Source organism: Schistocerca americana, chromosome 2 (assembly GCF_021461395.2).
Source record: "Schistocerca americana isolate TAMUIC-IGC-003095 chromosome 2, iqSchAmer2.1, whole genome shotgun sequence".
Taxonomy (NCBI): Eukaryota; Metazoa; Arthropoda; class Insecta; order Orthoptera; family Acrididae; genus Schistocerca; species Schistocerca americana.
Genome location: NC_060120.1, coordinates 576,958,395 through 576,970,809, shown reverse-complemented (window position 1 = coordinate 576,970,809; position 12,415 = coordinate 576,958,395). Strand labels below are relative to the sequence as shown.

General features: G+C 43.9%; 1 protein-coding gene across 3 annotated transcripts in view; it reads left to right on the top strand.

Moving 5' to 3' along the window:
- The window catches only part of LOC124595141, a 259,333-nt gene that overhangs the window by 221,343 nt on the left and 25,575 nt on the right, over window positions 1–12,415 (top strand). For all 3 annotated transcript variants that reach the window (XM_047133742.1, XM_047133743.1, XM_047133741.1), the window contains one exon: window positions 11,972–12,073. In XM_047133742.1, coding sequence (XP_046989698.1) covers window positions 11,972–12,073 — 102 coding nt within the window. The remainder of the gene's footprint in view (window positions 1–11,971; window positions 12,074–12,415) is intronic.

Below are 12,415 nucleotides of genomic sequence, written 5' to 3'. Positions count from 1 at the left end.
CTCTCGTGCAGCAATGGTAGCGGCGCTGAGGGGTTGCCGCGTTTGAATTTTGTATGGATAGAGGTGTAAACTCTGGCGCATGAGACGATACGTGGACATTGGCGTCATTTGGACCGCAGCTGCAACACGGCGAACGGAAACCCGAGGCCGCTGTTGGATCACCTGCTGCACTAGCTGCGCGTTGCCCTCTGTGGTTGCCGTACGCGGTCGCCCTGGCTTTCCAGCACGTTCATCCGTCACATTCCCAGTCCGTTGAAATTTTTCAAACAGATCCTTTATTGTATCGCTTTTCGGTCCTTTGGTTGCATTAAACCTCCGTTGAAAACTTCGTCTTGTTGCAACAACACTGTGTTCTAGGCGGTGGAATTCCAACACCAAAAAAATCCTCTGTTCTAAGGAATAAACCATGTTGTCTACAGCACACTTGCACGTTGTGAACAGCACACGTTTACAGCAGAAAGACGACGTACAGAATGGCGCACCCACAGACTGCGTTGTCTTCTATATCTTTCACATCACTTGCAGCGCAATCTGTTGTTGAAAATTGTAACTTCTGTAATTTCGAAAGTTTGTCCGCCTGAAAATGTACTGTTGTCCCAAGCATATTGCAACAAACGGTGTATTTCTATCGCTGCTCGTTTAGTTTTTATTGCCGTTTCAAATATACCGGTCATTTTTGAAACACCCTGTATCTTATTTAAATCATTTTGCAATTGGTTTTGATCTTCTGATGACTTTACTAGACGGTAAATGACACTGTCATCTACTAGGATAGCTAAGATCGCCTCCTAAATCCTTAATGTAGATTAGGAACAGCAGAGGGCCTTCAATACTTCCTTGAGTAACAGCAGATATCACTTCTGGTCTACTAGATGACTTTCCGTCGATTACTACGAACTGTCGCCTTTCTGAGAGAAAATCATGAATCCAGTCGCACAACTGTGACGATACTCTGCAAGCCTTCTGGAAATCTAGAAACATGGAATCAATTTGAGTTCCCCTGTCGATAGCAGTCATTACTTCGCGCGAATAAAGAGCTAGTTATGTTTTACAGGAACTATATTTTCTGAATACATATTGACTATTTGTCAATAAATCGTTCTCTTCGAGATAATTCATAATGTTTGAACACAGTATATGTTGCAGAATCCTACTGCAAACCGACATCAGTGATATGGGTCTGTAATTCAGCGGATTACTCATATTTCATTTCTTAAGTATTGGTGTTACCTGGGTAACTTTCCAGTCTTTAGGTATGGATCTTTCTACGAACTGTCGATTGCACGAACTCTTTTTGGGACTCTTCGTGAAACTGTTGGCGAAACGCATGTTGCACGTTACCTGGGTAACTTTCCAGTCTTTAGGTATGGATCTTTCTACGAACTGTCGATTGCACGAACTCTTTTGAGGACTCTTCGTGAAATTGTTGGCGAAACGCATGTTGCACGTTAACAATAGACTCTAATTACGCTGATTGCAGCACACGAGACAATGGTTCCTTTGATGTTCCCATTTTTCTACAGACAAGCAACAGCGCCACTATGCCTTTGAACTGAATTACGTGGACTGTTCAAGACTTTACACTTTTCAAGACTTTACACTTTTGTCAGTCTAGGAGCGTTCGATTTGTACTTTCATCCTTTGTATTTTGTGAGGGTTGAATTCTGAAAACCTCCTTCCTCTTTTTGAATAATACTGTTCTTAGAGGATCGCGCTGGCTCTAGCGCCGTTTCTTCTCCACCCGTGTCCGGAACGCACTAACACACCAAAAGCAATTATTACAAACAAACATCCGATATTTATTAAATGCAAAAAAGGCCGAGATTGAGGACAGACATGCATCAAACCGGATGTATTGAGATACTGGCCATAACCTAGCTCAGCAGTACGCACTCCTTCACAACAACCAAGCCATCGCTGACAACCTATGTAATGCAAATCTTTTCGCGTTCTGTGTCCAAGACACATTCGCCATTCTGGATAACCCTAACTTTGAACCCTCTATGGCCTTACTCGTCTATGACTACAGATAGATCTGTTGCTCCTCTTGCTCCCAGCTTCCAACACTTAACTTCACACCACAAACAATTTCGAAAACAGCAATCATAGCACTCGATATAGGTAACACTATTGCAAAGAAACACAACACAGCCTCTACCTCCATCGTCCTCTGGCCCCTCTTACTGACTTACTGCCTTCCTGAAAACCCTAGAAAATCTGTACAACTCCATAGTTTATACTAATTTATATCTCGTGTCGTGGAAGACCTCAAAAACTCTCCTCTTTCTAAAATCCAACAAACTCGTAGTAAAACTCTTTCAACCGAAGCATTAGGCTTACGTCAGTCTTCGACAAGGTCCACGGGTCCATTTTTTCCAAACACATCTATGAGCATTTAGAGCAACAACTCCCACTTCATTTCACCCACTGAGGCTCTTCTCCGCCGACGATCAACTGCATCACATAGTTCGTCTTCTATAGTAACTACATAACAAACGCCATTCCTCCCTCTTCCTCTCCCTAGACATCGAAAAAGTATATGACCACCTCTGGCATTCTGTTATAGAGCCTACTTGCATCTTTTCTGATTAGCCGTCTGTCCTATGTGAGCGTTAACAACACATTCCAAAATTTTCCAGCCATCCGCAGGAGTGGCCGAAGGACCCATCCCTTAACCATACTTCTATCTCGTACACACAGCCGACACCCAAATACGCAAAAACTACTTCCTCCTTTGTACTTATCCCACTACACTGACGACCCCCCCCCCCCCCTTGCAGCCCATCCTCTCCACCATTCATCCGAGTGATCCCTCCAACCCTATCTAGACAACTATACCTCCTGGCATAATCAGTGGTAGCTTTCAATCAGTCCTACAACTCAGGCAATAATAGTAGGAATCAAAACAGAGCACAGACCTTTACCCAACAGCCCAAAACAATCTAATCCACTCGGTCATAAACTAACCACCCACCCTCACCTACTAACCATCCTTAGAAGCTACACAGCATTAAAAGTACTAAAACCACTAGGTAGCCAAATACGAGCATTAAGATCCCCAAACATCATCGACACATAAAAGAACCCTCATTCTCACAGCACCACCGTCTGTATAGAATGGACTTCGGGTCCTCTAAAGTTTTGTCTATCCTTAGAAATCCTGGACGAACATCTACTCCCCCGTTGATTTACATATCTGACTTTCTTTTCCCATTTGTGTTTTGAACCAGCTCATGAAGTTCGCCCAACGTTGAGATAATCCTACATCCCCTTCATCTCCAAACTCTCAATGTCCTTTCCAATTTAATTGTGATCACCTTCCTCTCCAAGACCGTGAATAAATCCCTGAAATCTACCCTGCCTTCCCATCATAACCCACCTTACCCAACCCAGTCACTTTCCTTACTCAGCTGGCGTCCCGCTCATCTCCTAACACCCGCATTCCACCCGTTAGATCCTTCCCACATAGACATCGCAAGGCCTTTTCCATATAACATCCTTCCCTATACTGCCTACAATTACTAGGAGCTCCAATCATCTCTTACTCATAATGAAGTGACTGTAGATCGTTTTGTCATAAACATCGTGAAGTATTTTATCTATTAATAAAAAATTATATCGGATTTGTAAAATTGTACGAGGGGGTGCAGAAAATGCCTCTGAATTTTTTTATCTGAAAACTCTTATAGCTTTTTAAACAAAAGAACCCTGTTAACATCCTACATCTTTATTCTTCATTTCTACATGGTTATTTCTCACGCTCACGCTGGCGACGAAGATATTTCTTCCATTTATTTGTAGATACCGTCTCTGTAGAATGTTTGACTTCGTTGACGGAGGCACAACTTCACCTCTGTCCGCACCCCTTCGCTACTATCAAAGTGAAGTCCTCGAAGGTGTTCCTTTAAGTTTTGTAAACAGATGAAAGTAGGATGGGGCCAAGTCGGTCCTGTATGGAGTATGGTAAGTGACAGTGAACTCAAGGTCTCGAATTGTCTCAGAAGAGCTCGTGTGTAGTCTGGCATTGTCTTGCTGAAGGAGGGGGTGCTCTATGTGTGAATGAACTCTTCTAACTCGAAACTCGATTACACCATGCTATTTCTCATGCATCAACATTGCTACGTTACACACCGCCATGTTAAACGCTGCAATTCGGAGTCTTCCAGCGGCAGAAGACTGTGAATATGTAGAATGACAATAACGTTTCTTTTATTTAAAAAGCTTCAAGAGTTTTCACATAAAAAATTCCGAGGCATTATTTTTCAGCTCGCCCTCGCATAATGGTGTGGCTGAATGAATAGTGGCAATTCGTCCGCTGCCACCTCTAATGAAAATGACTGCCATACAAATAAAAAAGTGGAATCTAAATGGTGAAAAGCAGAGGCTGTCATTAATATTTCATCAGGGATTATATTTAACTTTTTTTTTAATTTTTGGATTTGATGACTAACTACAGTCTCAAATATTGATATTTATTCCTGAAATTCAACTTAACTGTAAAAGGTATAGATGTACTACCTAAAGCGATACATGAAAATCTGTCAGGGACTCGAACTGGGACTTCTCGCTTATCGTGAGTGATCGCCTTACTACTCAGGATATCTCCAGACTGATTCAGACTTTCATATGTCTCACACACACACGTGCGCGCGCACATACACGACGAAGACGGCCTGTGACGAAAAAGTCAACGATAGTCTATGACTTCTCGTTATATTAAGTCAAAAGCCTACGCGGGAATCACGAGATATGCGAGTGTGTGCAAATGAATTAACGGTCTGTGAGAAGAAAGAACTGTGTGTATAACATGTGGAAGTCTGGATCGGTCCGGAGAGAGTACTAGGATATCCTAAGCGGCAAAGCGACCGGTCGCGATAAGCGTGAAATCCAGGTCCAAGTCCCGGTACGGCACAAATTTTCGTATGTCGCCTTAGGTAGTACATCTATACCTACTACAGTTCAGTTGAATTTCAGGGGAAAAATCTCACTTTTTAACCATTTTCTGTTTCAGTTTGAAAACCGTGCTTTAAATAACGTCTTTCTAATCATTTACTTTTGTGTGAGTTGTTAGTCGCCGGCGAGGTGCAAAGACACTCAATGCTCTATGCTAAAGCATTGCACAGTCTTTAGTAGCCGCACGCTATACTTTGGAGGAGTAGTTGACTAGCCAATCAGGTGCCTGCGCGCTGGAGTTTGTAGGAAGCGTGTCCAAGTAAAAGGTGACAAAACATTCTGTATTCTGCTTTCCGATTCTGCGTGCTGTTCTGGGCTCCTTGTTTCCGGAGTCGTTGGGACCACAGCCATTGCGAGGACGCTGCGTGTACTCATACGGTGATTTGTAAGATGTTTTATTTCTATGACTATTTCTATGCTGCAGGACCGTTACTATGAGGCGCTGCTTTGCGTAATATTTTGTTGCAGAGTTTCAGTTTGATAGCTGTAACTTCATTTGTATCCAAGAATTAGATCCGTTGTTCAAACAGAGAGACTTTTCGTTCCGTGTTCAAGGACCAATATCGGTATTTCATTCATTCAGCATCGACGCGCAAGTCGCTGAAGTGACGTCAAATCGAAAGACTTGCACCCGGCGAACAGTCTACCCGACGGGAGGCCCTAGTCACACGCCATTTATTATTATTTATTTATCCGTGAGTGCATGGCATGGCATGTGTTACCTCGCCACTTATTTAACATTACTATGGGAATTTCTTTTTGTTCTGATTCTAATGGTAGTGGGACTGTACTACGCGTGGTCCGTTGGCGGACGAATGATACCCTGATATTACAATTTCTTACTGAATTATTGAATAATTACATAATTTTAATTTTAATTTCTCCTGATTTATTTTTCATTCCACAATCAGTTACGCGATTTATAAGTATTTCTGGCTTTTTTCCATGTGCTCTTCTATTCTTGTGCTGATATAGGTATAAGCTGTTAAACGTATTTTTCCTTCATCAGAATCGTTTTTCAAACAAACTGGCACCAGCAGAAATATTTTCCAATTTTTAAAAAGCATTTCATAGTCAGTATAAAGTAAGTTAGTGGTTTCATGAAGTTCGAGACTTCATGCTGATCGAGACTGCGTGCTGAACTTGAACATGTGTTTTGTGTATGTGATTGCTGTATTTCAGATACATTTGTGAACAGGTTCTAGAGTCTACAAAATGAGATCTTAAATCCTCATAGCACGTGTCCTTTCTACGAGGGCGGTTCAGAAAGTAACCTCCGATTGGTCACAGTGCGGGTTGTGGGGGGAGTAGCGACGCCATCTGTGCGTTCTCGCACTCAACAGGTCAGTCGGCATCAAGCCGTGGTCGAATGAACGTCGTACCTGCGCTAGTTTAGTTTTTGTGGCAGTTTGAAATGTGTGCTGCAATAGAAAACCCCGCCAAATGTGAAGTGCGTGCTGTCATAAGGTTTTTTACAGCCAAAGGATATTCTGCAGCAGCTATTCATCGTGAGCTTTGTGCCATGTACGGACCAAGAGCTATGAGTGAAGGAGTTGTCCGTGGATGGGTACGTTTATTTAAAAGTGGACGAGAAAACGTTCATGATGAAGAGAGGAGTGGTAGACCATCATTGGTGACTGACGAACTCGTTCAGACAGTTGATGCAAAAGTTCGTGAAAATCGACGTTTCTCAATGTCGGAGTTGTCTACTGGTTTTCCACAGATTTCTAAGACTCTCTTGTACGAGATAGTGACAGCAAGATTGGGTTACCGTAAGTTCTGTGCACGATGGGTGCCCAAAATTCTTACCGACCACCACAAAACTCAAAGAATGGTCTCTGCATTAGACTTTCTGTCACGTTATGAGGACGAAGGAGAACCACTGTTAAACAGAATCGTGACCGGTGACGAAACCTGGATTAAGTACGTGAACCCTGAGACAAAAGAACAATCAAAGATGTGGGCACATTCAAATTCGCCTACCAAACCAAGAAAAGCCTCGCAAGATTTTTCTGCCAGAAAACTGATGGCAACGGTGTTTTGGGATGCCAAAGGGGTGTTGTTGGTTGAATTCATGGAACGTGGTACGACCATTAATCAAGACGTGTACTGTGAAACAATAAAAAAGGTTACGACGGGCTATACAGAACAAACGCCGTGGTATGCTGACTTCCGGTATCGTTTTTATGCACGATAACGCCCGTCCTCAGTCTGCTCGCAGAACAACGGCCCTTCTTGAGTCCTTCAAGTGGGACGTTATCAACCATCCACCTTACAGCCCAGACCTGGCGCCAAGTGATTATCACCTCTTCATGCATTTGAAGAAATGGCTCGGGTCACAGCGGTTTGATGACGACGAAGAGCTCAAAGATGCGGTCACAGGCTGGCTCCAGGCACAAGCGGGTGATTTTTATGCAGAAGGAATTTCAAAGCTTGTGAAGAGATACGATAAGTGCCTCAATCGCTATGGAGACTATGTAGAAAAATAGTGCAAAGATGTAGTTGTAAGATGTATATATTAAAATATTTTTATTTAACTTGGTGTATTTTTTTAAATCAACCGGAGGTTACTTTCTGAACGGCCCTCGTATAAAGGAGGGCATAGGGACACTAATAAATTTTTCCAAGAAATGAGAAGATTTCAATATACGGTTGCGATCAGTTAACTATACAATCAACAACAGTTTTGCATCATCCCAATACACTGATCATCCAGAACATTATGATCACCTACTCAATAGCCGGTATGTCGATCTTCGGCACGGACAACATGGGCGACGCGTCATGGCATGGAAGCAATGGGGTCCTGATAGGTCGCTGGAGGGAGCTGGCGCCTCATCTGCACACAATCAAGTCACCTAATTCCCTTAAATTCTGGGGAGGGGCGATGAGCTATGAGGCCACGTTCCGTCACAGCCCAGCCTTATGAAATTACGCATTGTCTTGTTGAAAACTGCCACTGCTGTCGGGAAACACGATCGTTATGAAGGGGTGTACGTGGTCTGCAACCAGTATACGATACCCCTTGGCCATCATGGTGCCTTGCGCGAGCTCCACTGGACCTACGGGCGCCGACGTGAAAGTTCCCCAGAGCGTAACGGAGCCGCCGCCGGCTTGTCTCCGTCCCGTAATACAGATGTCAACGAGCTGTTCCCCTGGAAGACGACGGATTCGCACCCCCCCATAGGCATGATGAAGAAGGTATCGGGACTCATCAGACCGTGCAACGCTCTGCCACTGCGCCAACGTCCAGTACCAGTGATCACGATCCCATTCCGGTCGTAGCTGCCGATGTCGTCGTGTTAACATTGGCACATGCATTTGTCGTCGGTTGCGGAGGCCCGTCGTCAGGACTGTTCGCTATACTGTGTGTTCAGACACACTTGTACTTTGCCCACCATTAAAGTCTGATATAAGGTAGGCTTCCGCTGCCGTTGTCACTGTCAATAAAATTCTTCTGGCTTGTAGACTGCATTGTCAATATATGTTGTCAATGAGCTCGACAGCCCAGAAGAATTTTATTGACATTAAAGTCTGATGTTAGTTCCGCCACAGTTTGCCTGTTGTCCTGTTTTCCCAGTCTGCTCAGCCTATAACGCCCAATATGTGTAATGAGGGGTGGCCGCCCAACCCCACGACGTTTGGAAGTGGTTTTGCCTTGGCTTCCCCACATGTTCAGGACACACACCACAGCACTCCTTGAACACCCGTCAAGTCGTGCAGTTTCCCTAATGCTTGTACCGAGCCCCCGAGCCATCACAATCTGCCCTCAGTCAACCTCAGACAGATCGCGTTGCTTCCCCATCCTACACACGGACAGCACACTCACTGATACTACTTGTACCGCGTGTGTGTGTGACTAGCAGTCATTCCCCGCCAGATGACGCTGCTATCGCCTGCACGAGTAGTAGGTCGGTTCTCATAATATTCTGGCTGATCGGTGAACTTCGCACAGGTTCGTTGTTACCGACTGTTCCTGTCAGAAGCTAAGTGCTGTCGTTGTTTGTAAACGTTACGCATGGGAAGATTCTGTCAGTTGAAAGACTGCTACGGTCGCAGGATCGAATCCTGCCTCGGGCATGGATGTGTGTGATGTCCTTAGATTAATTAGGTTTAAGTAGTTCTAAGTTCTAGGGGACTGATGACCAGAGCTGTTAAGTCCCATAGTGCTCAGACCCATTTGAACCATTCAGTTGAAAGACGCCCAAACAAGGTGCGATTCATAAACATGATAAATTTAGAACAGTTCACAAAATAATTGCGGGGGATTTCGCAGATCGAACAGCTCAGACGACGTAGTCAGAGATCGTGTTCGATTTCAGAGGAAGACTGAACACACAGTCTTCTAGAGCCATTTCTACAAACCCATAACAAGGCAAACGCCTTGCTCTGTCTGCTGTATCTGAAGAGGTTTTCAGGTGCACGTGTGTGTTATCAAAACGAGGGCCAACCATCGCCAGTGCATGGCAGCTTGGCTGGATATCACTGCTTGTTGGCCTACCTGCTCCAACCTGCATGGCGTCGGACAATTCTTTCAGAATGGATTGCACCATTTCAGTTGTAAATAAAGCACCGGTACGGACGTATGAGAGAGGTCTGTGGAATAGTAGAGTGAACGTCCATTATGTCTCGAAGAACATTCGTGGCCGTGATCGGGACCGCGCCAAAACATTACTTTCAGAAGGTTTGTGAGCCAGGTAAGTAGTTTGAAGTAACACCGGAGTCAAAGTGATATGGTGCGGTCATGGAACGGATTGCCATTGACGGGTAGTGTTGAGGACTTACAACGCATAGGTCGTCCATGTTCGACAGGTGCCACGATGATCAGTGTTCTCGACTTCTCAGTTTTAAAAAATGGCTCTGAGCACTATGGGACTCAACTTCTGAGGTCATTAGTCCCCTAAAAATTAGAACTAGTTAAACCTAACTAACCTAAGGACATCACACACATCCATGCCCGAGGCAGGATTCGAACCTGCGACCGTAGCGGTCCCGCAGTTCCAGACTGCAGCGCCTAGAACCGCACGGCCACTTCGGCCGGCTTCTCAGTAAAAGCAATCGTGGACTGAGTGCTCTGAGTGCTGCAGAACCAATTCGGCGTTCGAAAAGGCTACAGCACGTCATGTAGGCCTACCGTATCAAACTCTCAGGGGACGATTGCACGAAGACAATCTCCATTTCAGACGACCATGGCGAGCGTCACATCGTACACTACAACTGCATCGACTCTGTTACAGATGGTCAATAAATCATGCAGAATGGATGGCGTTGGATGTTGCTTATGGACGAAATCTGATAACCTCAGTCAACGTGTTTGGATACAACCCGGTAATACAGAACGCCTCGAACACTGTGTCCCACATATGCAACAAAGTGGCGATGGGTGATGATGTGGTACGGCATTACATGGGACCAATACACATCTCGTAGCTGTTGAGGGGAGTCTCACTGCTGTACGGTACGGGGACGAGATTCTGCAACTAATACAGGACTGTGTCGCCAACATTCTGGTGACAATTTCTTCTTTATGGATGGTGACTCGAGTGCTCATCGCACTGTTCTCGTGAACACATTGCTTCAGCACGCTAGTATCGCCAGAATGGAGTGGCCTGCCTGTTCCCCGGACATGAACCCAATCGAATATGTGTGGGATCGATTGAAACGAGCTGTTTTTAGACTTCAACAATGCCCACGTATTCTGCGTGACTTACGCAGAATCGCCATTGAATTGTGGTACAATTTGGACCAGAGCTTGCATGATGATTTCATCGATAGTATGCCACGACGTATTCAAGCCAGCTTTCGAGGAAGAGGACGTTCCACCAACTAATGAAATCTCTCGGGAGTGCTGCGAAAAACCCGCCTTGGGAACGAGGCAACTTTGCCGTTACACTTTTTTTTTCATTTCCCGCTCTGGACACACTGCAAACGAATGTATACGCATGTTTCAAAGACAATTTTTATTTTCTGCGCCATGAATTTAGAAATAAACGGGTGATGCAAAACTTTTGATTATTTGCGTATTTCAAAATGGCTCCAAGCACTCTGGGACTTAACATCTGAGGTCATCAGTCCCCTAGACTTAGAACTACTTAACCCTAACTAACCTAAGGACATCACACACATCCATGCCCTAGGCAGGATTCGAACCTGCGACCGTAGCTTCAGCGCGGTTCCAGATTGAAGCGCCTAGAACCGCTCTGCCACAGCGGCCGGCGGCAGGAATGTGACTGCAAGTTGTGTGACGGTTTTAGAAGGACGGTATGTGTTGAAAAAAAATCCATGAATACAGCTACATGAAAATTCTAACTGTGAGTAATATGAAGAGATTTAACTTGCATAAACAAGTTAAATCATCACGTATCTTCAGTTCTCTGATACTTCCGAAATAATGTCGGTTAAATTCTCCATTTGTGTACATAGTATCAGTAACTGCTGCAACAATAGTTTACGGTACTGTGTAAGTGACTTCACAAACGTGTTTTTTTCTTATGAGACACATTTCGTTTTATTCAATTAAAATACAGCCAGTGGTAGGATTGTATCGTCCATTTCTTACTTTTATTGTGGCTTTAATGCCTGCATTCACGTTTCACCACAATTTTCGTCTTTGGCACTGAAGTTGTAAATAAAAATGAAAGTTAGTGAGAGAACATAATCGACGAACAGTGGCACACAATACAGTTAACTTCTCTTTGACACATCCAGGAATATAAAAAATTTAACATACCATCTTGAATAATTGCATTCATTTTTTAGCAAAAGAAAGACTCTCAAATATGTAGAACTTCTAATGAACCCCGTAAATCTTAACCGGCACTAGCAGCTCTATGCGCAAGTGAATTATTTATTTGCAACAATAAGTTTAGTAAATACATGCAAGAGACAATACTTGACCTATATCTTGACCATGAATTGCTTTCTTGGAGATTAGTGTAGTGAATGAAATCTCCCAATAGACTATAGAGAACATTTTATTGCAGTTTAAATATATACATATATCTTCAACTATCCACAGGATGCCGAGGAGAGAAGAGCAGAGCAGGAGAAAGTGGAGGATACAATTGAGCAGAACCTGGCAGAGAAGAAATTCTTGATGGCTGAAATTCAAGAACTGCGAGTGAGTTATTTCTTATAAAATTTTCCAGGTTTAAATCACTTTTTACTGTAAATAAAACTGGTATAGTGTGTTGGAGAAAGTCATAGGACTAAAAAAGAATATAGCTGTTTTTGCTCTCAAGGTTCAACTTACTGATCAAGTTAACAATGACACCCTATAAATCAGTCACAGCCGTATTGGATATGAGTATATGGTGCCATCATTTACACCTTTTCATGAGTTGGCTCCAAACAATGTCTAGCAAACATACATCTGTATCTACCATTCCATGTGTGGCGGGTGGGTGGGTGGGGGAGGGGGGGGTACTTCATAGTAATAGCGGCGGTTTTCCGTACTGTTCCA